Source organism: Dama dama, chromosome 22, assembly GCF_033118175.1.
Source record: "Dama dama isolate Ldn47 chromosome 22, ASM3311817v1, whole genome shotgun sequence".
In the NCBI taxonomy this organism is placed as follows: Eukaryota; Metazoa; Chordata; class Mammalia; order Artiodactyla; family Cervidae; genus Dama; species Dama dama.
The window spans coordinates 604,157-632,048 of record NC_083702.1 but is presented as its reverse complement, the minus strand read 5'-3'; the positions used below and the strand labels follow the sequence as shown (position 1 = coordinate 632,048).

The following is a 27,892-nucleotide window of genomic DNA, read 5'->3' as shown; positions in this document are numbered from 1 at the left end:
ACCGCAGGTGGCGCCCACCCTCTCTACCAGCCCCAGGGTTGCCTGAGGCCCGGGGGAGCAGGCCCCAAACAAGGCCCAGACGATGCCACCCCACCCCCGCCCCCCACGCAGTGGCCCGGGTACCGGGGGAGCGGGCGGGTGGAGCAGACGCAGGCACGCGGTGTCGTTAGCTCTTTATAGACTCTCATTCTAGGAAGAGGGCGCCTGGGGCCGGCCGGCCGGGGCCAGCGCACAGACGGGCGGGGGAACTATTTACAGGCCCACCGCGAGGGCTGTACCGTGCTGCTCCCGGCGGGCACTCAGCCAGGCCTCCAGTGAGCAGGAGCTGGCGGGGCGGGGCGGGGCGGGGGGCTGTACACGCGGGGGGGTGGGAGGGGCCTCAATACTGTCGAGGGCGGGGGCTGTAAACATGGCCGGGGGGCCCTGCCCACCCCTAGTGGTCGGTAACGACGCAGGGCTGCGGGGCAGGGCCGCACTCAGGCGTCCGACAGGCAGCTCTGGATCTGGTCCACCCACTGCTGGGCCGACGGCACGTCCTGGGCACAGAAGTTGTAAACACGACGCGTCGTCTTCACCTGGGGACACAGGACGCTGACTCCACGGCTCCCCCAGGGACAGCCGCGCCGCCCCTCCCGCCCCCACCGCAGCTCACGTCAAAAAAAGCTTTCTCATCCACAGTCTTGGGGGCACCCATGGTGGGTGCGCCGGGTGCCACAGCCTCCACCTCGGCCAGGTCGATGACGCCCTTGCACTCCGTGTCCACGCGGTGGTCATAGTAGCGCAGCTGAGGGGGGCAGGAGTCAGGGCAGGGCGCCCTCAACCCCCCGCCCCGCCAGGGCACCTACCACTCACCTGGTGCTTCGTCTTGTCCAGCACGAACCAGCGGGCCTTCCAGGGCTTCATGAAGGCGCCCTTCTTGTACAGGGTGCCCTCATAGGACCTGTGTTTGCAGCAGGACCGGCCAGACCACCTCAGGGCCCGGCACCGATGCCTGCTCTCCACCCCCGCCAGGCCCGGCGGCAAGACCCAGGAGTCCGCCCCAAGCCAACCCGAGCCCGGAGCCCTGGGTCCCCAGACAGACATTTGTGATGACCCCCACCAGGGCCTCGGCAACAACGTAGGGGCCCCCTCAGGGCAGGGCCTGACGAGCGGGCAAGTCTCAAGACGACTGTGGCCACGCGGCCCTTGGGCCCAGAAGTGGGGTGCAGCCTGCGGGGCCCCCGCCCCCGAGAGCCCGCATCAAACCCCGCAGTCCCTTCCCTCTCTGGCCGAGGTCACCAGCTCCGCATCCCGAAGGCTAAGCCCACTTGCTTCTTCCCTGCACTGGCCAGCTCACGCTGAGGCCACCGGCAGGGCCTCACCCACCAATCCCTCTGCCTGAAAAATCCCAGGAAGCCCCACAAAGGCACCCGCCGCGCCCATCTGGGAGCTGCCGCAGACCTGTTCTCACTCTCTGCCGTCTGGAACTGGCTGTAGAGGGTGCTGGTGCTGCGGCGGGCTGCCTGCCGCGAGCTGGACGCTGTGGAGCCACTGCTCTGGTCGCTGTCCAGGCTGAGGCTCAGCGTGGAGCCCACAGGGCCCTCCTGCAGGTACACACCCAGCGAGCGGCGGTGGTGGGGCACGCTGGACACCAGCAGGGAGCTGGGGGTGCCCTGCGGGCAGGAGGCGCCCGTGTCAGGGGGGCCTCCCCACTTCCAGGGCGCAGGCCCGCCCACCCCCCACCCCCGCCCCGCTCACACGTCCGTCTGGCCGGCCCTCGAGGCGCTGCGCTGCCTTCACCCGATCCCAGGCGTCCTTCCAGCGCTCAGGGGGTCGGCCCAGCTCGGTCTCCAAACGCTGCATCTCCTGCCGGGGGGAACCAGTGAACTAAAACATTCTGCAGAAGGAAATACCCAGACTGGAACTTGTAAAGACAAAAGCATAGAAACCATAGAAAGGAGACAATGAAAAGATGCAACAAGTGTGTAACTGTCATCCACGAGGAAAATATGCAAGGGTGAGGGACTGGACAGTATCAGTATTTGGAGAAAACGGCTAAAAAAAGAAATCAAAAATGTAATCAAAACACTACAAACCCCAAACAGGATAAGCTGAGCATACACACCCCAGGATATTAAGAAAATTAACATTTTCAGGGTATTATCAGAAAAACTTATGAAAGAGAAAAATTCCAAAACCAGCCAGAATAAAAAGACACACTATCTTCAAAAGAGCAACAAGGCGCTGACTGGCGCACAGACGTGGAGCCGCCCTCCAGCCGCCGCCACCAGCGGCTACTGGGCTGGACAGTGCAGGAGCCGCCCGCGGCCTGAGGCCCGAGAGGGGCGAGGGGGCGGGGCAGAGGCAGGGGGTGGGGTGTAGGGCACCCAGGTCTGTGGGGGGCGGGGAGAGTGAGCAGGAGCTCGACCCTCCCCCTATAGGCTCCCCCCGCCAACCGCATCTCTGGCCAAGAGCAGCCGCCACATGTGTGGCAAGACCCCATGAGGCCTGGCAGAGCAGCCACTCAAAGCTGTGAGCTGCATCCGGACGCTGGAGGTCACACAGCTCAGGGAGACACAGAATCATGGGGACACCCTGCTGATGACACAGACGTTCCGCTGAAACCTGGAGAGATCACATCCGTGGAGCCTAGAGGAAAGGCTTCTCTACAGCTGCCTAACAAAGCCAAAGAGCAACCCCTGAAAAGACCAAGCTGACCCACAAGGTCACTAACTGCCAGCAGGAAGAAAACCCATGACCCTGGAGGAAAACAGATCTGGATCCTCAACAGCGTCCAGCTCACAACAATTCTTAGACAAGCAAGAAGGCAGGGAGAGGAGAAGCATCGTCAGAAGAAAGTGAAACAGACCCAGAAATGAACGAGATGCTCAAGTAGCATGTAAGAGGTTCAAAACAGTTATAAGCACATTTAACATTTCAAGATGAACATAATGGTTGAGAAGATGGGGAATCTCTAGAGAGAAAAAAACCATAAAGAAAATGGAAACTCTAGAGCTGAAAACTCTAGTATCTAAAATAGAAAATTCATTAAATAAGCTTCAGAGCATTTTAAACATAAGGAAAAGAGCAGTGGACTTGAAAGCAGGGTAATAAAAATCGTACAACATGATCTGCAGAGGAAAAACCCACAGAGCCTTAATGACCTAGGGGGCAAGAAAGTCCCAGAAGAAATGAGGGAATAATTATACAGGAAAAACTTTTTAAAGAAATAACAGTCTAAAATCTAGTAAATTTGATTAAAACCATCATCACACAACGTCTAAGGTGCTTAAAGAGCTCTAAGCAGAACACATACACACACACAAAAGCCAACGTGATGGCCAAGCTGCAGATACTGGAGATGAAGAGAAGGGGCTCCCTGGTGGCCTAGTGCTGAAAACTCCGACTGCCGACACAGCAGACACAGGCCTGATCCTCTGGTCCGGGAAGGCCCCACACACCCCAGAGCAATTAAGGCCGGGCGCCGCAACTGCAGAGCCTGTCTGTGCTCCAGAGCCGTGGTCTGCAGCGAGGGGGGGCCGCTGCAGCGAGACGCCTGCACACCACTACTGGAGGAAAGCACGTGCAGCAGCGAAGACCCAGGACGGCCACAGAAAATACACAAAATGAAGAGAAAACCTTAAGGTAGTCGGGGAAAGAGGGCGACGTCACACACAATTTACAACATAAGAAGGAGCGTCACCACTCAGAAACATCGCCAGCAGAAGACACTGGAACAGCGCCTTTAATTGCCAGGTCTCAAAGTTCTGAACCTAGAATTCTGCATCCAAAGAAAACACCCTTTAAAAAAAGAAAGGCACAGAAAGAGCAATTAAGGAAACAATACCATTTACCACTGCGTCAGAAAGAATAAAATACCTTGGAATAAACTGGCCTGAGGAGGCAGAAGACCTGTACGCAAAAAACTATGACAGTGATGAAAGAAACTGAAGATGACTCGAGGAAAGATGTACCGTGTTCTTGGACTGAAGAATCAATCCTGTTAACTCATTACTGACCGGGGAAGGGGGGAGGGGGCGGGGGTTGCAGAAACTAATGCCTGTGGCCAGTGATTTTTATGTTGTGGCCAAAAACCAATCTGGTTATTCACATTTTGCAGGTTATTACATTCAGTAGTTACACATGACACACTGGTAACGTCTTCTAATTTTCGTGAAATGTTTTCAGTTCACTCTTCTGTAGAAGCAAAGGCGCATTCTCCAGTACCGTGAGTTTCATTTTCACTTCCCATTTCAGAATCAATCACTAAGGTTTTTTTGAAAGTTTTTTTTTGGCTTTCGTTATCTAACATTCACATCATCTGAACAGAACTATATTCTGAAGAACTACCCTCTTCTGAGACATGAGTACATATACCACTTGGACAATCAAAGACAGTATCTGCGTAAAATTCACTGAAAAATTCTTCACTCAAAATTTCACAAAGCATCAGTTTTGAAAATGTCACATTTATAATATACACAAGGTTGGGACAAAAGCCTAACAGAGCAAAACGTGAATGGCAGAACTTCCCTGGCATCCAGTGGCTGAGAACCCACCTGCCAACGCACAGGACATGGGTTCGGTCCCTAGTCTGGGAAGATCCCACTTGCCACAACCTCAGAGCCACAACCACTGAGCCCCAAGCTGCAACTGCTGAAGCCCGTGTGCCTGGAGCCCCCCGCTCCATACAGAAGCCACCACAATGGGAAGCCTGCTCAATGCAAGGAAGAGCGGCCCCTACTCGCTGCAAGCGAGCGGCGCAGCCAGAAAATAAAGCGAAACTTAAAAAATGAACAGAGGACCTAAATAGATATTTCTCCAAAGACACATGTATGACCAATAGGCTCATGAAAAAATGCTCAATATCACTATTACCAATTATTAGAAAAATGCAAATCAAAACTATAGTAAGGTACCACCTCACACCAGTCAGAAAGGCCATCAGTGAAAAAGTCTACAACTAATAAATGCTGGCGAGGGTGTGGGAAAAAGGGAGCCCGGCTCCACTGCTGGCGGGAATGAAAACTGGTGCAGCCACTTCGGAGAACAGTATGGAGGGTCCTTAAAAAACTGCAAACAGAGCTGCCATGTGACCCTGAAATCCCACCCCCAGGCACACATCCAGAAAAGACAAAACCTCTAATTCGAAAAGATACATGCACCCCAATATTCACTTCAGTACTGTTTGCAATAGCCAAGACATGGAAACCACGTATATATCCATCAACAGATAAACGGATAAAGGTATGGTACATATATACACAGTGGAATACTCTTTAGCCATAAAAAGCATGAAGTGATGCCACCTGCAGCAACATGGATGGGCCTAGAGATCACCACAGTCAGTGAAGTTAAGTCAGAGAAGGAAAAATACCATTTGATATCACTTAAATGTGGAACCTAAAAAATTAAATAAGTGAACTTATTTACAGAACAGAAACAGACTCACAGACATAGAAAGAAAACATGGTTACCAAAGGGGATGAGGGGAAGGGACAAATTAGGACTCTGGGATTAACATACACACTCTATGTGTATAAAGTAGATAATTAAGGACCTGCCCAGCACAGGGAACCATATTCAGTATCTTGTGAAAACCTATAATGGAAAAGACTCCACAATATATGCACACACACACACACACATATATATATATGCTTCCCTGGTGGCTCAGACAGTCAAGAATCTGTCTGTAGTGCAGGAGACCCAGGTTCAATCCCTGGGTCGGGGAAATCCCCTGGAGAAGGGAATGACAACCCACTGCAGGATTCTTGCCTGGAGAATCCCACAGACAGAAGAGCATGACGGGCTACAGTCCATGGGGTTGCACAGAGTCAGATACGACTGACAGAATGACACTTTCATGTATCAGTTCAGTCGCTCAGTCGTGTCCGACTCTGCGATCCCATGAATCGCAGCACGCCAGGCCTCCCTGTCCATCACCAACTCCCGGAGTTTACTCAAACTCATGTCTATCGAGTCGGTGATGCCATCCAGCCATCTCATCCTCTGTCGTCCCCTTCTCCTCCTGCCCCCAATCCCTCCCAGCTCAGGGTCTTTTCCAATGAGTCAGCTCTTCACATGGGATGGCCAAAGTACTGGAGTTTCAGCTTCAGCATCAGTCCTTCCAATGAACACCCAGGACTGATCTCCTTTAGGATGAACTGGCTGGATCTCCTTGCAGTCCAAGGGACTCTCAACAACACCACAGTTCAAAAGCATCAATTTTTCAGCACTCAGCTTTCTTCACATGCATCAAAATCACTCTACTATACAACCAAAACAACACTGTAAATTAATTGTACTTCAAAAAAAAGAAATAGTGACAATAAAAAAACTAAAAAGGCACAATAAAGAGATTTTCAGGGGAAAAAAAAAAAAGCTTGGGGAATTTATCACTAGCAGATTTGATTTACAAGAAACATTAACAGTCCTTCAGGGTCTTCCCTGGTGGTCCAGTGGTTAAGAAGCTGCCTTGCAGTGCAGGGGACACAGGTTCCGTAGTGCCTTGCCTTGCAGTGCAGGGGACACAGGGGACGTAGCTGCTCGGGGAACTACGTGCCACAGGGCAGCTAAGCCCACACAGCCGAATAGATCAAGAGCGTAAGTAAGTACTGAGTGGAGAAGAGCTCAGGCTGGAGAGAAGTGACACAACGGCAGACCTACAAGGAAAGAATGAAAAATACTGGGCATGGCAAACAGGCTGTTCCCTTATCTAATTTTTTCAAAACAAAGTTGGCCACTTAAAATTAACATAATCCACGCTGAGCGCTGACATCACAGGTGAAAGTAAAATGGGCAACGACAGCAAAACGATAGGAGTCGGCAGTTCCATGGGGGGGTCAGGGGCATGGGTACAACTCAATCCCGAAGATCTGTGACTGCAGTCACTGACGACCACTACAAGTAACACAAAGATACAGCTCAAAAGCCAGATAATGCTGATAACGTGGAGTAACAATGCTCAACTATCAGGAAAAATAACAAAAGCAAGAAAAAAGCAAAAAAAGGACAGCAAGCAGGAAGTCAGACTTCACACCAGTGTGAAAGTGTCAGTTGCCCAGCTGTGTCCACTCTTGGCGGTTCTCTGTCCATGGGATTCTGCAGACAAGAACACTGGAGTGGATAGCCGTCTCCTTCCCCAAGGGATCTTCCTGACTCAGGGATCAAAGCTGGGTCTCCTGCACTGCAGACAGATTCTTTACCCTCTGAGCCACCAGAAAAACCCATCACATCAATGACTAAGTGTAAATGCTTATGCCGGATTCACACTGTTGTATGGCAGAGGCTAACACAGCACTGTAAAGCAATTATCCTCCAACTAGATATAAAAAAATTTTTTTTGAGAAAAATTTAGACGTAAATAAACAAGTATAAATAGACCCAAAAGTCCAATGAAAAACAGAAACGGGTAAAAAGAAGACCTAGCTACATGAGTACCAGAAGCTCCTCTTAACTGTAAAGACACAGACCAGTCAGAAGTGAAGCCGCCACAGACAGTACACGCACCACAGACGCTGGTCCAGGACGCCACCGCCACGACCGCAAGTAGCACCGGGGAGAGGACAGTCTGCTCTGCGCCTGTGGGCCCCCTTCACCCACAGAGCCAGGACCCAGGCTCTCCCAAACCCTGGATGGCAGGCGCTGCTGGTTCTTAACACACGTTACAGCCTGCTCGCTCCTCACCGCTGCCCACCCTCCCCACAGGAAGCAGCAGCTCAGGACGCCGCCCGCTGAGATATCCCGGAAGTCACCCAGCCAAGGCCCGGGCGGGGAGGCTCCACCCACCGCACAGGCCCCTCTATTCCAGGGCGCACCCGCCAGGTCTGGCAGGCAGAGGACAAGAGCGGCCTGAGAGTCCAACCCAAGCTTCTCTGAAGGGACGCCAGGCAGCTGGAACCCCGCAGGGCACCGTCCACACGGGGGTGTGCACACCCAGGAAGGCGAGGGCAGGGGTCTAGAGAGGACAAGGACAGGCTCTGCAAACCCCGCTCGCCCCTGGAGTGATTCCAAACCTTCCTGATGAAACTGCTGGGTTCACCACAGCCTCGGTCACCGCTGCCTGCAGACAGCAGTCAGGGCGGGCACTGCAGACCAACGTGGGGGGTGGGGGGCCACCAGACTGACGCACGCGGGACCCCCACTCCCAGTCCCCGGGGCCGCACGCACCTCCAGGAGCCGGGAGATGGCATCGGGCTGGGCTCGGGGGCGGCTGTCATAGCAGGGCCACACCACCCGGCGCCTGCTCTGGGGGGCACCCCCATCTGGCCGCTCTTCCTCCGGGGGCTCGGGGGGCCCCTGCGCCAGCTCCCAGTCGTAGGGGGGGCCCTCGGCCAGCGTCTCCTCGGTGTAGAAGTCCCACACCTTCAGGTTGGACACGTTGCTATAGGGCCGCAGGACCTGGGGGACGGCCTGGCGTGAGCACGGGGAGTGGGGGAGCCCGGCCACCTCGCCCGGGGCCCGGCTCACCTCCGCGTCCTCCGGTGCGTACATGTAGTTGTAGAACACGGGCGTCCGCTTGCTCAGCCGCTCCACGTACTCCCACACCGAGCGGCAGGCCTGCGGGGCCCGGCGCTCCCCCTTCTCCTCGTAAAGCAGCCCTGCGGGCGGGTGGGGGCACAGCGCCGGCCTGCTGACCACGCCCCTCCTGCAGGCCACACCCTCCACCTGCTGACCACGCCCCTCCTGCAGGCCACACACCCCCACCTGCAGGCCACACCCTCCACCTGCTGACCACGCCCCTCCTGCAGGCCACACCCCTCCTGCAGGCCACACCCTCCACCTGCGGACCACGCCCCTCCTGCAGGCCACACACCCCCACCAGCGGACCGCCTCCACCACCTCCGGTACCCACCCGCCCTGCCCCTGTACCCAGCTCAATGCGTTCATAGTCTGAGTCCAGCAGGAAGGTCCGGAAGCGGCGGGACACGTGATGGTAGCCAAGGAACTTGAGGTAGAAAGGACTGAACTCGAACTCCATGGGGAACTGCAGGTGGATCTGTGTGCAATCAGGGGTCAGCGGAGAGCAGTCAGCACGCACAGCCCCCAGCCACCGCCACCCACTCACCTGGTGTACACAGTCCAGGAACTGCAGGAAGACTGGAGTGAAACCACTGCTCTGCCCAGCTAGGGTGTGGGCCCCGCGGTGGCTGAAGCGATGGCCGAAGGACAGCCACTCCTTCTCCACCAGCAGGCGGAAGCCCTCCAGGGTGCGGTAGAAGGGGTCTGAGAGCAGCTGCACCAGGGACACCACCTGAAAGCAGCACGGAGGGTCAGCAGGGCGTGGGGACCCCGCCCCCCGGCGCGCCTGAGTGATGTCCCTGCCCCCCGCGCACCTGAGTAGGGATGTCCCCCCCCGCCCCACACACCTGAGTGGTGATGTCCCAGCCGTCCTCCAGGCTCACCAGGACGGAGGAGCCCGAGTCCAGGAGCTCCACCACCAGCACCGACACCTGCAGCAGCTTGTGGATCTGCAGGGACCCGCAACCCTCAGCACCTCCCAGGGCCCCAGGACCCACACATCCACAAAAGAGGCGGTCATGCAGGCCAGCACCAGGGGACAGACTGTGCCACAGGCCCAAAGTGTGCAGGGGTGCGTCCCTCGTCCCGCCCACCCGTCAGCACCTTCTGGGCCTGAAGAAGTGGCCCTCCCTGACACGCCCAGGCCCACAAGGACAGAACAGAGGGTGCCCACATGGCCGGGCCCTGGCCTCCACCCCTGTCCACCTCCCACCACTGGGAAACACCCATCACCTCCTCCTAAAGCCAATGAGCAAGCCCAGTCCCCACCCACTTGTGGCTCTAGGTAACGGGGCGGGGCGGGGGGGTGCCCCGCAAGCAACTAGACAGTCCCTCCCCGTGGCTTCTGCACCCCCCTCCCGGTGCCATCCCCCACAGTGGGGTCAGGGGAGGGGAAAGACCTGGATGAGCCACTCTGAGTCTTCCAGTGAGCGCAGAAAGGAGGCTGGACCGGGCTCGGTGGCAGGACAGCCAGGGACACAGGCCTTTAGCAGCTTCTTGAAGCTCGCCTTCACCTGCCGCGCCTCAAACACCTCAATGGGCACCAGCTCCCACTGCTGCAGGGGGTCTGGTCGCACACCCTGGAGGAGGCCAACCACGGTAAGGCGGGCCCAGACCTCACACCCCCACCTGACCCTGGGACCCCGTCCCAGTCACCTTCAGCTGGGCTTTGTCTCCAATGATATAGAGGGCTGCGCGCTGGGGCCGCAGAAAGCCTGGGTCAGGAGGGGCCCCGTTGGCCTGGGGGGGGCCCACACCTGCTAGCCGGGAGCCCACATCAGTGCTGAGCCCACCGCTGCGCCCGCTGGCCCGGACACTGCCCCATTTACCTGCACAGAGAAACCAGGTAAGCACCAGACTAGGGCCGGGGCACCACTTACCTAGGGCTGAGCTCCCAGGAAGGGCAAGGGCGGGACTCGGGGCATCAGGCTGTTAGTGCCCAGGGCTGTGGGGAGGGCTGGGTTACACCAGTCTGTCACGTGGGGCCGTTAGTGCCAGATGTGGGGACGTTAGTGCCCATGACCACTCAGTCCCATGGGGACCATCGGGGCCAGGTGTGGGGGAGCCGGCCTGAATGGCCAGTACGGTACCTCGGGGCGCAGTCCGTCTGGAGGCCGAGGCCGCCATGGGGTTGGACAGCGTGGTGACCCTGGCTCTGGGGCTGGGCACTGGGGGTACAGCAGAGAGAAAGCTCAGGCCTGGCCCCAGGCCTGGGGGTATGCCCAGCAAGGGGGAAACTATGGCCCAAGGAGACTGGGTACAGGGCTGAGTTGCCCCAAACCCCCAAGGGTTCCCGGGGAGACAGAGACAGTGCGGGTCAGCACCAAGGCCCTCTGGGCCCCCAGGGCAAACCAGGAACAGAGGACCCGACAGTACGTAGAGAGGGGAGGAAACAAGCAGGACCCTGGGCCTCCTCTGCACCCTCAGCCCATGGACGCTGCCAGGGCTGCTCAGGCCGTGGCCACCCAGCACGCCCTGCCAGGCACAGAGCAGCAGCAGGTGGCCACGAAGTGCAGCCCAGAGAGGAGGCGGCCCCCAGCCTGGAACCTTCGAGGCTGGTTCGATCCAGGACACACGCATGCTCGAGGCTCATGGGCTGGACGTGCAGGGAGCTGGCAGGAGGAGCTCTGCACTGGTCTCTGGGTTCCAAAGCCAGCACCAAGTCCCGCCCCTCCTCTGAGTGGGGTGCGGGCCACTGGAGGTGAGCATAAAGGCAGCCTACCACGCTGCAGGTAGAAGCACCATCACCCACAGCAAGGACACTGTGTCTCCAAGACAGAGTCTGAACCAGAACCGTGTATGGCTGAGGTAAGCTGAGCCCCTGTACACCCCAGGCAATGAGGGGGTGGCCCACGCCCAGAATTCGGGGGACACCAAGCAGCAGCACAAGCACCATCAGGGAAAACACAGGCACGAGGAGACGAGCGGTCCCGTGGAGAGGGTGCTCGCTGCCCGCAGGGGCCGCTCAGAACCTCTGGAGCAGACAGAAGGCAAGACAGCGCAACCATAACACGTGCTGAAGGACGGAAAACTAAAAACTAGAAAGCGACGTTTCCAGCACAGAAACGACATGGGTAAGGTACGTGCCCCTTCAGAAGGGTGGACGCCAAAGCTGGTCCTCCCTAGGTCAGCATCCCCATTAGCCACCACGAGGACAGTGGGACCGCCCGTTCCCACAGCCGACACAGGTCCTGTGCCACAGGGTGGGGGCAACTGACCACAGGGAGGGCTGCAGACGTGGGCGGCGAGCTCACAGGACTCGAGAGTGAGTGGCGGGAAGAATCAAGGAAGATGCTCAGGCTTCTAGAAGGCTGGGCCCACAGGTGGTGCCACCAGCCCAAGCCCACTTGAGGACCCTAGCGCGTCTGGTGGCTAGAGCCACAGCAGAGGAAAACACAGACAAGTCTGAAGGGAGGGAAGGAATCAGCAAGGCCTGAGTGACAAGTGACCCCTGGTGTGATGCCTGCACCAGCCAGGGTAAGGGGGGGCGTATCACAGAGAAACAACCCCCGAGTGACATCTGCCGACTGCACACACAACCGCCAGGACAGCTCCAGGTGTGCACAGGCCCTGGGTGGACACTGTCACCACGTCTGCTAAGGAACAGGCAGAGGCCAGCTCAGGCCAGCATCTGGGCCACACGCAGGCCCAGGGTGGGCAGCTTCCCAGACCTCGTGCCTCCAAAGGGCAGATAAGCCCTCCGAGCACAGACTGATAGGCCTCTGATGACCAAGCCCCAAGCACAGAGGAGCAACAGGGGTTACACGGCAGCTGGAGGAGGCCCAGGGGGCTGAGAGAACAAACCAGAAGGGGCCAGAGTATCACAAGGGTCCAGGAGGGGAGCTGCGGGGGGAGGCAGGGGCAGGGCAGGGGAGGCCGCCACAGGGCCCCGATGAGGGGGACAGGGCGCAGGATGGGGCTGGGGGAGGGTAAGTGCAACACAGAGGTGACTGCCTCAGAGCAAGGGCCCCGGGCGAGGCTGCTCCTGCCGGCACACACCCTTCCCCTGCCTGCAGGCCCTGGGGCCCTCCTGGGGTCTGTCTAGAATCCTCTCCCAGTGCCAGGCACTCACGCAGCTCACCACCCCCAACGGCGTTCCCACCCCAGGACACCACACCATCCCCTCTCCACAGCATCACAGGCTCTTCTGCACCACTGAGCACCTGTACCCTGAGGGCAAGGGGCAGGGCCCAGGATGGACCCTGGGTGCATGCCCTGGGCCTGCTGCCTCCTCTGCAAACCCCCAAAGGAGTGGTCAGAGCAGGGCCTCAGGACACTTACCTGGTCCCACTACCCAGACACGGCCCCCTCACTGGCCTGCCCTCCATAAATGCCTCCACTGCCCCCAAGTCCTCCCATCCAAGCACACTCACCATGGCTGCCCATGTGGGCAGAGGAGAAGCCGCTGAGCGTGTTGCGACCGGATGCATCCGCGTAACGCGGCATGGAGCTGACTACAGCCTGCAGGTACTTCTCTTGTTCCAGGCTGCTGGAGTCGGCCTGGGACTGGCCTGGCGGGGGAGGCAGAGGTGGGGGCGGGGCCCAGGGCCCTGGGGCGGGGCAAGGGTGATGGGGCGGGGCCAGGCACTGGGGAAGGGCCACAGCAGGAGCAGGGCGCCTACCTGGAGAAGGCGCATTCTGGGCCTTGAAGAGACCGACAACACCCTTGCCATGCAGGCCTCCAGAGCGCAGCAGCACGGCCTTGGAGCGCCCGCTGCGCCAGCAGACCACCGGGAAGCGGTTCTGACGGTAGCAGCGGGAGACGCGCTGCAGAGCGTTGTCCTGGATGCTCTGGGGCACGATCAGCAGCCCCGGGTAGCTGCAAGGAGGCGGCAGCGGCGGGTGAGGGCAGCAGCAAAGCCGCCGTGGACCTGCAGCCAGCACCCTGGGGCTGCGCCAGGGCTCACCTGCGGCAGATGGCGTACATGCGGTTCACCGGGGAGATCCGGAAGGGCTCAGACTTGGCTCGGCTCAGGCTGCTGCTCAGCGTGCCCAGCCCCAGGCGCTGGTAGTCCCGGCAGCATGCCCGCTCCACCAGGCTGCTCATGGTCATGCGGTCCGAGGGCTTCAGGGCCGAGGATGGGGTCAGCGTGCTGGGCTCCAGCTCCTCCGACACTGGGGCAGACCAGGTAGACGGGGGTCGTCACACACACAGACCACCCAGGTCCCCCATCCTCCACGGGAATGTCTTCACCCAGACTACCCAGGGCTCCCCCACCCCCACCAGAGATCTCGTCCTCTTGGTCCTCGGGGGACGGCTGGCCCCGATGCTCCCAGCTGGGGGGGTTGTACTTCTTCCGAGTGACATACTGCCGCCCGATAGTCTTCTTGGCATTCTTCACCAAGTTCCTAGACAGGGTCCTGGGGAGGTGGGAGAGCACGGTCACAGAGATGAGATGAACAAGGGGACACACACACAGCATCCTGGCTTCTGGGCCCGGTTCCTCACCTGAAGGAAGGCCCCTTGTCCTTGGTGGCACGGGGCGGCCGGCCGGGGGTGTGGGCAGAACCCAGGGTGAGCGCGAACGTGCCTCTGATGTCTGGTGGGTACCGCAGCTTGTGCAGCTGCTTGCGGAAGAGCTCGGCGCTGTCAGACCCCACCTCCTCGTCAAACGCCATCTTCAGCAGCTGCGGCAGACGGGAGGGCTTCAGAGACTGGATGGCCCGTGGGCCCAAGCCCAGCCACCAAGGCAGACAAGCCTCCGGGACACCCACACTGCATCACTGCAAGACGAGTGTTTCTAACAGGGTGGATGGGTGAGAGCCCTATGGCCAATGGGCCCTGGAGAAGGCAGCTGGGTCTGCCATGGGACCGTGAAGGTCAGTCTCGCCTCTGCGTCCAGAGACGGACACCCCTGAGGGAGCACCCCAAGGCGCAGGGCTAACGGAGGGTCCGCTCCCCAAACTGCATGCAGCTAGAGACTGACGACCCGATCTTGGTGTGCATCCCCTCCGCGCGGGTTTCAGTCAGGCGTGCCCACGCAGCACCCTCGACCCGGGTCCTGGGGTCCAGCCTCACACACGAGACGGACAGCCCCGACGACCAGCACGTGGCACGGGCAGAGGACCCAGAGCTAAGGCACAGCGGCTCCCACACAAAGTCGGGGTCACAAAGGGCTCCGTGCCAGCTTAACTTCCTGCCTGTGGGAACAGCATGAGGGGCCCTCAGGCCCCGCCCACCTGGAAGGTGCAGGAGCGCAGCTGCAGCCCGTCCTGCAGGAGCTGGTCCACCGGGGTCTGGACGCTGATGCGCTTCTCCTTGGTCAGCGCGGCCACCGGGAAGGAGCGGACCACCACCTGCTCCCCCACTTGGAACAGGCCGGGGGCAGAGTCAGAGGGACGGGAGGGGAGGGGTCGCTGAGCCTCAAGGGATCAGGGGACCAGAGCTGCGGGGCAGCCGGGGCAGGCGGGGAGGGGCAGACAACGGACGATCTCCACAGACCCCCCCCACCGAGACGGGAGAGGGAGGAGCACAGTCCCGCTCACCCAGGGGCCTGGGAGGAGAGGGGGGTGAGGCTGGGGTGGGTGCAGAGGCCCCGAGGCTCACCCAGGGGGTCGGTGGGCATCCCCGTGAAGATGACCCGGTAGGTGGTGAGGAAGACCGCGCCCTCGGCTGGCAGCAGTGCAGGGCCGCCCCCGGGGCCCCCCGCGCCTTCCTCCCGCCCGTCGGGCAACAGGTAGACGCGAAGGCCGTCCAGCACACACTCCTCTCCGGGCAGCAGGCGCGGCCGAAGCAGCTTGGGCTGTTTGGGGAGGGGAGCGGTGCCTCAGGCCTCGGCCGGGCCCCGGGCCCACCCCCGTGGCGCCCCCTCACCTTCTGGATGGGGGGCAGCCTCTTGCTCTCTCTGTGCACAGCCTCCAGGGTCTCGATGTGCATCTGGACGATGTCTGGGGGAGAGCAGTTCTCACGCCCTGGCCTGGGCCCGCCCACCCGAGGGGAGTGTCTCCAGGCCCAGAGCCCATACCTGGCACCATGACGTGCAGCCCCTTGAGGTGGTCGCTGGTGACCCCACTCTCTGTACAGACCTTGTCCACGAAGCGGTTGATGAAGCGGACCACGGCCCCGGCCACGTCACCGGCCTCCGCGTCCTCGAAGCCGCTCTCCGTGTCGTAGCTCTCGGCCACGCTGCCCGCCATGCTGGCCGGGGAGGGCACAGTGGGCGCCGGCCCCGGCCTGAGGCCCCCACCGCCCATCCCCGCCCCGGGCCAGGCCCCACCTGTTGGTGACGAGGCTGTTGCTGGCGCTCTCGAGCTCGCCCAGCCCCGCGCGCTCCCGGAGCAGGCGACTCTTGCTGCTGTCCAGGGGCAGGAGCAGGTAGCTCATGCGGTTGGCATAGTGGATGGCCTGGCTGAAGACGGTGCTCTCCTCCTTCTGCACCAGCTCCTGCTGCTTCTCTCGGCTCAGCGTGGGCCACAGTCGCCTCTGCTCAGAGGCCACGTCCAGGGCAGAACGCTCGTCCCCCTGCAGGGGCGCCTCCCCTACCTGCCGCAGGGGCACAGGTGAGCGAGAGCCAGGCCTGCCCATCCCCCGGCCCAGGGAGCCCCCACACACCGAGAAGGGGTCTTGGTCCTCGGCAGGCTCCAGGTAGAGGGCCCGGATGTGGGTTTGCACGTCCCCGTAGAACATGGCCTCCCAGAACTGCGGTGTGCTCCACACCACATGCTCCTGCACGCAGCTGTATGCAAACTGCGTCACCCCTGGACTCAGCTTCTGCAGAGGCAAGTGGGAGTCAGCGGGGCAGCCGGAGTGGGCGGGGGAAGGCCCTGGCCACCCCAGCACTCACCCGGCAGAAGGCAGTGACCAGGGGCAGCAGAGCAGCTGCGATGCCGTGCTCATCCAGGGAGGTGCAGTCCTGCAGCAGGCCAGGGGTGTCGGAACCCTGCCCAGCGCGCCCCCACTGGCACCGCCAAGAGCAGCACCCCCCGCAGTCCCTGAACTGTCTGCACCAGTTCCCAGGGCTGCTCGGAGGGTGAGGGCAGCAGACCTCTGCGCATGGACTCTCCTAGGCCACCCGCACCAGCAGACCAGGGTCTCCCAGTTGTCACACTGCCAGAAGAGGGACCCTCACGGGCTGGCTGGGGAAGCCCTGCCCACCCCCACCCTGCGGCATCCTCTCGCCAACAGTGTGAGGCCCGGCCTCACCTGCAGGCAGCAGTTCATCATGCGGACCACAAAGTCGAACTGCTGGTGGTCCAGGACGGCCCGGTTCTGCTGCACATGCAGGTGCAGCTCCTGGGCAAGGCAGCGGCGGGCCGCGCGCCCCTTCAGGGCCCTCAGCACAGCTGGGAGCAGCTGCGGACAGAACCACAGGAATGAGGGCTCCAGCCTGCGGAGACCCCAGCCGGGCCCTGAGAGCCTGGAGGGAGGCACGGGGAAGGCCCGGCCCGGAGGTGGGGGCCAGAGCGCGGGCTCTCCGCTCAGAGGTGGCTGGAAGCCACTCAGGTCCGGTCTGCACCAGACACGGCGCTTCACTGCCCAAGAGAGACGGGCACTCCAGTGTAGCCAGCCCTGCCCACACGCTGCTCACGACATGGCCAGCGTGCCGAGGTGCTCGGAGGGAGGTGGCCCCGTGGCCGGCCAGGCCCTGCGCCCAGAACACAGGTGCCAGCAGCCGGCTCAGCACCGCAGGCTCAGAAGGGCTGCACTGAGACTTCTGTTACCGCCATTCTCTTTGAAATGACCAGGAACCCAGTGTTTTAAAAAAAACAACAAACACAGAAGTGTATAGGTCTGCACTATTTTCTGTGAGAGAGAAAGAAAAACCACTAAAACCCTCAGGACGTTCTGATACCTAAACGCTGGAGGAAATCCTACTGCAGGCCGCGTCCAGCTGCTCAGAGCTGTAGGGAGGGGGACCCAGGCCTGGCATCCGCCCGCCCTCTTGCTGGCCTGGCTCCTGCCAGAGGCCCTCTGGGAGACACTGCCCCAGCCCAGAGCAGCCACACAGAGCGCCCAGCACCCCCTCACCTTCTTGGCCTCCAGCATCTTCCCCTCGAACACATAGGAGATGCAGTTCCGGACCACCTCCAGCCGGCGTGCGCTGTTACCATGCAGCCCGCCACTCCGCTCCACAATGGCCGCTGTGGAGCAGACAACACGCTCGCCTCTGACCTCACGCCCACTCTCAGCCACACATATCCCGCCCCCCACCTCCAGCTACGCACTCATGGGCGGCCCCGAGGGCACAGTGGTCCTCTTCTCGGCCTTCACAGCGGGGGGCGCGCCCTGCATCTTGGCCGCAGCCTGATCCACGATCCACTGCACCATGCCCTCGTCCAGCCGGGGGAAGGGCCGGGGTGCCCGCCGCAGGTGGCTGGCCTCGCCGGGCCGCTGCACTTTGTGCATAGCCACAGCAGGGTACGGGTTCTCCTGGGGGGTCGGGCAGGCTGGGTGAGTGGCCCCGCTGGGGCGGCACGATGGCCTCACCAGACCAGCCCGCGGTTCGCGCCGCCTGTCTTACATTCTTGTAGAGCTGCTCAGCCAGTTCCTTGACGTGACGCAGAACTCGCTGGGGGTGGTTCTCATCTGCCCGCATCCGAGCGACTTCATGGGCCACCAGCTGGGGGCGGGGCAGAGTCAGTAGGGCTGGCTGGAGCAGGATAGGGGTGGGGGGGCTCCTCCCAGCTGGGGTGGGGGTGCACCTCATCAAACAGGTCTGTAGGGCGGTAGGGGACCCCGCGCTCTGACACGAAGCCTGCGAAGGCCATGCCCTCCAGCACCTTCATCAGGAAATCATCCTCCACGAGCCCACGCTGGCCCAGGAAAGCTGCCTGGGGTGCACAAAGAAGTCAGCCCTTGGGCACCCCTCTCTGCCCACCCGCGCCCCGCCTGGCGCCCACCTTATGAAAGCGGATGACGGGCTCTGGGTGGATGCGGACCATGTGCAGACACCAGCGGTAGCCTTGCAGGAGTTGAGCGAAGAGCCTCAGGAAGACGGCACGCAGCTCCTTGTCCTGGGAGACACGCGCGGTGAGTGCCCGCCCGCCGCCCTGCCCACCACCCCCACACACACGCCACGTGCGTCCTCCAGGACTCAGTGGCTGGGGGCCCCCCAGAGCTGCAGTGACACCCACCTGCATCTTCAGGGACGAAATGGACATCGTAGGTGGAGGGAAGGCAAGGTCGGCCAGCTCCAGCTCTGGATCCAGGACCTGTGGAGGCAGCAAGGACCAGGGTCGGCTGCACACCAGCCCCAGGCCCCGGGCCCCTCTGCCCACCACGCGGCCCCAATCCCGTCTCACCATGCTCAGGATGCTGTGTGTCTGACTCTGCAGTGGCTCAGGCAGAGGTGGAATGTGCACACACTCGGGGACAGTCACCGTCCCGCCATCCAGATCAGCAACAATCACGTCCAGCTGTGCAGCAAAGGGTGCGAGCGGTCAGGGACCAGGGGCCGCTCGGCAGGGCCCGGGGTCGGCCCAGCCCGGAGCAAGGCAGTCCCCGAGGCGGCCTCACCAGCTCCTGGGCCTCTGCCTGGAAGGCGGCGTTGACCCCGATGATGAAGGGCGTGGGCGTGCTGAGCACCTCCAGGAGCTGCGCCGGCAGGATGGGCACGTAGGTGAAGCTGCAACAGGCCAGGGTTCAGTGCGGCTGCCCCGCACGGGCCGGGGCGGGCGGAAGGGCCGGGGCAGCGCCAAGGGAGGCACCTGTATCTGAGGGGGAACAGCAGCGCCAGGAGCCCCCGGCAGGCGTCGGAGAGGCGCTGGTAGCTCCGGGACAGGAAGAGCACCTTGTGCTCGGTGAGCGCCGCGCAGAACAGGGACAGCACGTTGGTGATGCCTGGGGGGAGACGGGCTCAGCGGCCTGGCGTGCAGTGCAGCCTCAGCACCGGCCAGGCGGGCGGAGGCAGCGCCCTGCGGGGGGGCTGGGGGGCTCGCGGGGGGCCAGGCTCACCCAGCTGGCGGAACAGCAGGGCCACGCTGCAGCGGCTGATGGGCAGTGAGTCGGTGAGCGGGGTCTGAATGACCTGCCGGTCCCCGGCGCCCAAAGAGATGGTTCTCTGCAGAGAGAGGGGCCAGGGCTCAGCTGCTCCAACCAGACCTGGGTCAGACCCGGGCTCCACAGCCTCAGGAGGGCCTGGGAGGCAGACAGACTCCCAGGTGGGACCAGCAGGGATGGGCGGGGGCAAAGGCCAAGCCCGGCTTCTGCCGGCCCAAGCAGAGCTCCAGAGAAAACTTTGGGCCTCTGACCTGGGGGTGAGGATGGGGCCTAAGTGGGCAGAAGAAACAAAGAATCCGTACCACTCCATCCTCACCAGAGTCCAGCTGCACAGGACAGGCAGAGAGACATGGTTAGACACGCCCACACGCGGGGGGCACAGACCGGCCGACGCCGACAGCCAGACACAGGCAGAGAGACACGGTTAGACACGCCCACACGCGGGGGCACAGACCGGCTGACGCCGACAGCCAGACACAGGCAGGCCCGAGGAGCGTGCAGGCAAGAGGACACACAGGTGCGGATAGAGAGCCGGGCGTGAGCCGGGATACGAGGCAGGCAGGGCCATGGGAGGTGGTGGCTGCCAGGGGCGCTGAGACAGAGGGCGTCCGAGGCGGGGCATTCCACCAAGCAGGATCCTGAGGGCCTCAGGCCCCACCCCGTGGCCTCGGACACGACGAGGGCCTGAGGCTGCCTGCCCCCCAACCCACCTGTGAGCCCCCGGCCAGGGGGATGAGGCACGTCAGCAGGTTCCCGACCACGTTCTCCAGGCCCACGTTCAGACCCTCTACATGGATGGTGTAGATGAGGCCAAGGCTGTTCTGCAAGGATCACAGGCTGGGGATGACGGTCCAGCCAGCGAGAGCACCCCACGGCCGACCTGGGGAGCCAGCTGCCCGCCTCACCCTGAACACCTCCACATGGTCCAGTCGTGACACCAACACCAGCGTCTTTGGAGCAAACAGCTGGTCAGGCGGGCCGGGTGCGGAGGGCGACAGTGCCCCCGAGCCCCCCTCATCGGCCTCCTCTTCCCGCGCAGCGGCGTCCCGGGCACACGGCCCTTCCTGCGGACAGAAGCTGTCTGCCGGGGTCCAGGAGCGTCCCCAGGCCCAGTGGGGAGGGGGCAGGGGTCCAGGCGACGCAGATGGGCCTGGCCTGCTGGGAAGTACAGCCTCCGCGGGGTGGGGGCACCAGGAGCAGACACAGACAAGGAGAGACACGCGCGGCGGGGGGCGTCCGCAGCCAGGGGCTGGCCCGCGGGCTGACCTGCGTGGGCTCCACAGGCTCCCAGAAGGTCAGGCAGGCGCAGTAGTGCCGCTCGGAGTTGATGTCAGTGAGGACAGCGACGAAGAAGGTGGGGGGGTTCCGCTCAGGACACAGCTGCCACCCACTGGGCTGGCAGAACTGGGAGGGAGGGCGGGTCAGCGGGCAGCACCCTGGGCCCCCAGCCCTTGAGGGGCCTCAGGCCAGGCCCAGCACCAGGGAGCAGCGGGCTCTGCAACCCGAGTGCCTTGCCTCCCGGAGCTCAGCACCCTGCCCACAGGAGGAAGGAAGAGTTCCCGGCCGCTCCGTGTGGGCAAGGACCCTGGGACGTGAGACAGGCCCCCATCATGAGGGAGGGACGTGATGGGGGCTCCCCGCCCTCCAAGGCAGCGACATCGCCCTGTTCCCAGCAGGGCCGGGCACTGTGGGGACCCTCCGCGTCTGCCCCGCCGCCTTGGCACCCCCAGCCCTCAGCTCCAGACCCCGGGGTGCCCCACTCACCAGCTCGATGCCCTGGGGGAATGGGTTGTCCTCCCAGTCCTTCTCTGGGAAGCGCTGCAGGATCTGGCCCTGGCCTTCCCCACTCCCTGAAGACAGGAGTGGGGGTCAGGACACAGCCCAAGCCCCACAACCCCACGCGACAGGAGCCTCGAGGGTGCAAGTGGAGACTTCTCACCCACCTGCCCTCACCTGGCACCAGATCAGCCCCTGCTCCCAGACCTACGGTTTCCCTAAAGACGATCGCATGAGGAGACACTGCCGGGCCCTGGAGCCCAGGGCCACCAGGGGCATGGAGAGGAGCCCGGCTGTGGGTCGGGGTGGGTCCCCTGCCCAGAGAGCAGAAAACAAGCTGATGGCCGCCGGGGGAAGGACGGATGGACACACTGGGAGCCTGGGACTGACACATTCTCACCACTACGCAGAAACAGAGAGCTGGTGGGACCTGCTGCAGGGAACCACTCGGTGCTCTGCAGTGACCTTCCCAGGGACAGAACCTGTAGAACTGTCCCAGTGTTACTCGCTCAGTCGTGTCCACTCTTTGCGACCCCATGGACTGTAGCCCGTCAGGCTCTTCTGTCCCTGGGATTCTCCAGGCAGGAACACTGGAGTGACTGCCTTTCCCTTCTCCAGGGGATCTTCCCGACCCAGGGACTGAACCGGGGTCTCCTGCACTGCAGGCGGATTCCTTACCGTCTGAGTCACAATGGATACATGAATAGTTAATTCACTTTCCTCCACAGCACAAACTTAATGCAACATTATATATTAACTATAATCCAATAAAAAATTTTCAACGACCTGGAAATTTTAAAAAGTAAAACTATGAGAGCCTCAAAAAAAGAAAAAGAAAAAAAAAAAAGAGCTCAAGCGCCGTGGCCCAAGGGACAGCAGCGAGGGGAGCTCAACACGCCCCCCCTCAGCCCCAGGTCCTGCCCCCCACACCCGCCCCCCCTAGTCAGAGCCCCCCCAGCCCCTGGCTCCAGGTCCCGCCCCCCACACCCGCTCCACCAGTCAGAGCCCCCCAGCCCCCCACCCCCAGAGAGCCAGCTCCAGAAAGGGAGAGCTGTTCCCGACCCCCGGCCAGCCCCCGACTCAGGCCCTAGGCCCACGGCCCTGCCTCCCCTCACCCGCCAGCCCGACAAAGGTCTCACACTGGTGTGGGTGCCGGGGAAGGACCACCCATGCCTATGGCCCCCGACTGCTGCGTGTTCCTGCTGCCTCAGAGGCAGACAGGACCAGCAAAGGTCCCAGAAAAAGGCCAGAGAAGGGTGGGGCTGGCAGGAAGGACAGGAAGGCTCTCCTGAGCCCTGAAGCTGCTGGGCACAGCTCTGCCCCCTGCCCACATAGGCCACCACGCACACACCACGTGGCTGTGTGCAGCCCTGGGCCCTGTGGACCAGGGGAAGGGCATGTCCCCGCACTCCCAGCCTCCTCGCTCCCATGTGTTCCCCAGAGACCCCCTCCACGCCCAAGTCACTGTTTCCAGTCCAGCCCACAGGGGCAGGGCCAGCTGGAGACCCCTCCCTCCTGCCCACCCTCCACGGAGCCAAATCTGGAGGCCTGATGAGGGCCCAGTCGGGGAACCACTTCCCTCACAGAACTCGAGGAGGATGAACAGGAGTCTCTGACCCAGCAAGGTGGCAGCTCAAGCAGGAAAGACAAAACCCCTCCACCTTCACATCCCACACTCCAGCAGGTCCCGCCCTCTGCTCAGACCAGCCTCCCGCAGAGGAGCAGGGGCAGAGGGAGGGCGGGACAGCAGAAACGTGGGGCCTCTGCGGACCTGCGAGATGCGGTCCCATGTCCAGCTAGCCCGTCCTCCTGGACGCAGGAGCCTCAGACAGAGCTGGGGCCTGGACCCAAGGACGCTGGCAAGCAGACCCCAGCGAGCAGGCGAGCGGGGCTGCAGTCTCCAGCCTACCACCCTCCAGGAAGAAGGCCAGCAGCAGGTAGGCGGCTGCCGGCTGGGGACGGGGAAGGGCTGTGACTCTGACTCAAAACCTCAGCTTCCTGCTGCCCTCCCCTCCCCCCACTGACACCAAACGAGGTGGCAGACAAGCCAGGGTGGGGAGGACAGGTGTCTGCTGCTGCCACACCCCCCCACCCCCACACACCCTGGGCCCTGCAGGCCCCCCGAGGGCCGCCCTCAACAAGCCCAGGCTCAGGCACCCTGCGTGAAGCTCCTCCCCGTCCACGCCCCCAGGCCAGCTTGCGTGCAGCCCCAAACCGCACCCAGGGCTCACCCAGTTCTTGCCACGAGGCAGCAGGCAGAGGGAGAAGGAAGGGGTGCGCGGCTGAGGACGGCAGCCTCTGCCCCCAGCACCCACCCAGAGCCGGGGCAGGTGGACTGCAGAGGGCTGCTCCGCACGGCCTCCCCACAGGAGGCAGGCAGAGGAACGGGCCACCGCCCCACCATGGCCCACCCATCATGCCGAGCGTCAACTCCCAGAGCAGGCGCTGCCTCCAAAGAGCAGGATTCCTGGACCCGGAGCCCTCCCCTCCACCGACAGAGGTGAGGGGCAGCAGGGGCTGGGGCACTGGCGAGGCAGTGAGCGGACCCCCACCAGCCCCAAACCCCGTCCGCAGGCCTCAGCCCAAAGAGCATCACCTCTTCAAGCCAGCTCTCTGAACCCTGCCCACGCACGGGGGGGCTGCGGCGGGACCCCAGGAACCTCCCACCCCCACCACCGCCTGCTGGGGTCCCTGGGGCACCTGCCGGCCAGACACGCGCTCCCCCAGCAGGAAGCAACATCCTGTGCACCTGAGCCCGCAGCCCTCAGGCTAACCAGCCTCCGACCGCCCCTCCATGCCCAGCCCCTCCCACCCCACAGGCTCCTGGGGGGACATGCGGGCAGCTTCCAGAACCCCGCTCACACCAGGGCACACTGTGGACCTCTCCTGACTCCCTCCCCCTTCTCCGAGACCCCAGGCCACACCTCCACTCTGCGGGCCAACAGGGGCCCAGCTGCAACCAAGGCTGCAGGCCTGCGTTGGGTGGGGGGGGGGTGTCTGCCACATCGCCCAGCACCCCCACCAACCCCAGCTCCTGAGGCCATGGAGGGGACCTCCAGCAGCTGAGTTCCTGCCCCATCATAACTGCCCCACGTCAGGTGGACAGGAGGGAGGACCGCCCCCCCCACCCTGCCAGTGACAGGACTAACCCAGCCAGCACGGCGGGGCGTCACAGGGCCAGCCTCTAGGGGCCTGGAGGAAGGGCGCAGAGGCCCCCTGAGACGCAGTTGGCTCGACAGCTTCCTCCTGCAGCAAGCCACTCTCCGCACAGTCAGCCCCGTGGGGGGAGCACAGAGCGCGCGTCTGTCATCCCCAGCAACGCCGTCACCAGTGCCAGGCTCTGGTGCCCAGGCCAGCCCAGGCCGGCAAGTGCTGGGGGCAGAGGCAGCGGGAGGCGGGCAGCCCGCTTGGCCCCCGACTCAGCACCCACGCCCAGAGACCAGCCCGGCCATCGGAAGGACAGCACCCTCCCACTGCTCCACCCCCAGACCTCAACAAGGGCCCCCCAACCCCATGCCCCCACCCCCGAGGCCAGAGCACAGGACTAGGCAGAGGGGCTGCAGCCTCTCCAACCTCCCGATCAGACAAGCCTGGCTCTGACCCAAGGCCTTGGACCCTTCGGGCTCCCAGCCCCGGCCAGCCCAAACAGCTCCGACCTGCTCCAGAATGGGGCAGGGCCATGGGTGGGGAGAGGCGACCGGCTCAGCATGGTCAGGAGTGAGGCCAGGGCGGGAGAGCCCTCTCCTCAGATGAGACCACCCTGGCCAGGAAATGGGCATGGGTGAGGGGCGCTCTCTGGCCATGACGTACCCAGAGCTGGGCCAGGGTGTAAAATGTGCTAAACCCAGGGCCTCAGTGAGGAGCACCCCCAACTCAGCAGAGGAGCCTGCAACCTCTGAGATGAATGGAAGGGTCCCAACCCAGCCCCTCCCTGCCCTGCTACCTACAGCCCTCTGCCAGGCAGTCCCACAAAACCAGGATGCTCCCTCAAGCAAGGAAGATGTCCAGATGCCAGCCAGGGACAAGACACCCACCACGCCTACCCTCTCCACTGAACCCAAAGGCCCCGGGACCCTGGCCTCGAGTCCGAGGCCTGCCAGCAGGCAGGGGTCCTCTACCTCCAGCAAAGGCGCCCACCACCTCAAGTGTCCACACATGTGCGTCCCAGCGTTAACAAGACACCCGTCACTTCCCAGAGCTTCCTGTGTGAACGCGTCACGGGTGCATGCCCATCTCGTGCTCACGGCGGCCGGCAGGGAGGCCTCTGTGACTCATCCCGTCACCAGAAGAGGAGACTGAGGCGCAGAGGCCAAAAGACTGGCCCGAGGTCACAGAGGCATCAAGAGGCAAGGCAGGAGCCTCAGGCCGTGCTCCTCTGCTTCAGCCATGGGTTTGTTCCTCACAGGATGGGTCAGTCCTGCCAAAGCAGGCCCTGAGGCAAGGTGGCCGGCCAGCAGCTGACCAGCTCCAATCCCGGAAGATAGTGGTTAGGGCTTCCACGGCCCCCAGCCCTACTGCAGGGGACATCCTGAGACTCACTCCTTCCTGTCATTCAGGGTGACAGGCACTGTGGCACCAGCCTTCTCCCCTGTCGTGCTCAGAGGCCACACACCCCGTGGGTGCCCAACGCGCGCGTGGCTCCAGCCAGCTTGTCATGGAGCCCACTGAGGCAGCCTCTCCTCCCCCCGACATTCACTCCAGCTGCCGCCACCATCAGCATGCCACCCCCAGCTTCTGCCTCCTCAGACCTCCCCACACGGCCCGCAGCGCCCTCAGCCCCCAAGCCCACACTGCTTATGCAGTCCTGGGGCCCCCATGCTGCGGCCGCACCTCAGCCAGCCCGGCCGCCCCAGACCCTGTGCACCCCGTGCTGCAGGCGCACGGCCTTCTCGCTGCCCCCATCCCACGTGTCCTGAAGAAGACGGCTCTCCTGCTGGGCCTGTACAACACTGACAGCCTGCCACGTGCAGGCTGCTGGGCGAGGACAACTGATCCTGCCCAGAAGAGCGCCCTCCCTGAAGGGAGAGACGTGCTCAGGACCGAGGGTGCTGGCGGACAGGACAGGTGGAGGAGTGAGTGCTGTGCCAAAGGGCACCGAGGAGGGTGAGGGGCCCAGCAGGCACAGGCTCGGTGAGACGCAAGGCAGGGAGGGTGACAGCGGCAGCCGGCATGTCAATAAGCAGGGCACACTGGGGGTCCTGACCCCACCCTCGGGCTCAAGACTCAGCCCCAATCTGACCACACAACCGTCCCCGACACCCCCAAAGCCATGCCTGCCCTCCTGTAGTTGGGGCCCGAGCCCACAGTGAGGCTCTGAGTTAGCTTGAATGCGAGTCCCACTCCCTCTGTAGCGGCTCAGACCATGCACTCAACCTCTCTGCCCCAGTGCACAGATGGGGGCAACCACAGGGAAGCCTCGTGGGCTGCTGGGAGGAGGAGACCGCTCATGCACACAAAGGCCAATGCAGGGCCTGGCACACAGTGCACTCCCTAACGCGACGTCTCCACGGGCCGGTGCTGATGTCAGCGTCAGGCTTTCTCCTACCCCCTGGACTGAAGGGCTCTCAGACACAGGTGGTGACCCCAGACACAGACACCCCCGCCCCCCCCCCGCCCCCGGCCATGGGCACCAGTCACTAGGCCGAGCTCCCACCCGGGGCTTGGCGGGCAGGTATGAAGTGGGCAGGCCCTCTGCCAGAACACTCCTCTCTCCTCCCCACCGTTCCTCCCGAAGTCCTCCGAATTCAGGCTCAAACGCCGCCTCTTCAAGAAGCAGTCCCTCAGCCCCAACCCTGTCTGCACGCCCCCCAGCCTCCCGGGCCTGAGACGCGGCACAGGGGCCACAGGGCTGCAGGCTCCAGGCCAGAGGCCCCGGGGGTCAGAGAAGGGGCTTGCAGTTGACTAGGTGGCCCGTGTCCCTGGAGGCAGGGCCGCCCGGCGGTCGGCCCCCGCGGAGGGAGCCCGTCCCACCCGGCTGGGAGGCGCAGGCCGAGCCGCCCGGGGCCCTCCCGCCTCCCGGCGACGCCGAGGCGCGGCCGGGCCGCTTCTGCCCTGACGGCGGCCGGCGAGCTCGGCCCGCCCCGTCACGCCGCGCGGCCCACGTCGGGGAGGCCGGCCCCCGTGACCCCCGACCCCGGGCGGCGGGCCCGGCGCAGAGAGTGCCCGGCGGGCCCGGGGCCGCCCCGCCGCCCCTTCCTGGCCCCCGGCTCTCAGCCCGCGGCCGCGCGCCGGCACTCACCGCGCGGGTGCGGCCCGAACGCCACCAGCACGAAGTAGTCCGCGAGCCGCGCCATGGCGAGGGGCGCGGGCGGGCTCCGCGGCTCGGGCACGCGAGGGCGGCGCGCTCATGGCCCGTTCCCGGCCCCGACCCGCGCACCCCGGACGCTCCGGGGTAGGTCCGCGGCGGCCGCCAGGTTTCGCGCCGCCATCTTCCCAGCCCGCCGGCCCGCCCGGCCGCGCCGCGCGCCTGCGCGCCCTAGTCCCGCCCCCCGGTGGGCGGGGTCCGGAGCGGCGTGCCCTCATTGGGCCGCGCTCCAGGGGCGGGGCTACGCGTCTCCCCGCCCCCAGGTGGTGACAGCCGCGGCGGCTCCGAGTCACAGGCCCGCGCGGCTGGGGTGGGAGCGTGCCCCGCGGCCACGGCGCCCTCGCAGGGCGGGGGGACTCTGGCCCTGCCCC

General features: G+C 63.1%; 1 protein-coding gene across 5 annotated transcripts; it reads right to left on the bottom strand.

The window, feature by feature from the left end:
* Positions 1 to 161: 161 nt before the first annotated feature.
* Positions 162 to 27,624, bottom strand: SBF1 (SET binding factor 1). 5 transcript variants are annotated; one of them, XM_061124237.1, is made up of 41 exons: positions 27,456 to 27,621; positions 21,206 to 21,291; positions 20,708 to 20,845; positions 20,347 to 20,505; positions 20,152 to 20,262; positions 19,397 to 19,502; positions 19,150 to 19,282; positions 18,959 to 19,067; positions 18,745 to 18,858; positions 18,577 to 18,654; positions 18,343 to 18,456; positions 18,145 to 18,273; positions 17,964 to 18,062; positions 17,668 to 17,872; positions 17,471 to 17,583; positions 16,646 to 16,795; positions 16,287 to 16,355; positions 16,055 to 16,213; positions 15,720 to 15,985; positions 15,468 to 15,640; positions 15,317 to 15,390; positions 15,050 to 15,245; positions 14,683 to 14,810; positions 13,952 to 14,130; positions 13,727 to 13,863; positions 13,410 to 13,617; positions 13,125 to 13,321; positions 12,876 to 13,013; positions 10,593 to 10,670; positions 10,159 to 10,331; positions 9,903 to 10,082; positions 9,351 to 9,452; positions 9,050 to 9,235; positions 8,854 to 8,980; positions 8,452 to 8,582; positions 8,152 to 8,382; positions 1,738 to 1,845; positions 1,441 to 1,652; positions 853 to 940; positions 653 to 784; positions 162 to 575 (listed from the first exon to the last, which is right to left on the bottom strand). In XM_061124237.1, the coding sequence occupies exons 1-41, from the start codon at positions 27,508 to 27,510 to the stop codon at positions 477 to 479; spliced, it is 5,670 nt and encodes a 1,889-aa protein (XP_060980220.1). In that variant the 5' UTR covers positions 27,511 to 27,621; the 3' UTR covers positions 162 to 476. The 5 variants fall into 5 exon arrangements, with proteins under 5 accessions (XP_060980220.1, XP_060980222.1, XP_060980219.1 ...); XM_061124239.1 differs by lacking the exon at positions 27,456 to 27,621 and adding an exon at positions 22,989 to 23,022; XM_061124236.1 differs by having other exon boundaries at positions 15,720 to 16,213; positions 27,456 to 27,624.
* Positions 27,625 to 27,892: the final 268 nt, after the last annotated feature.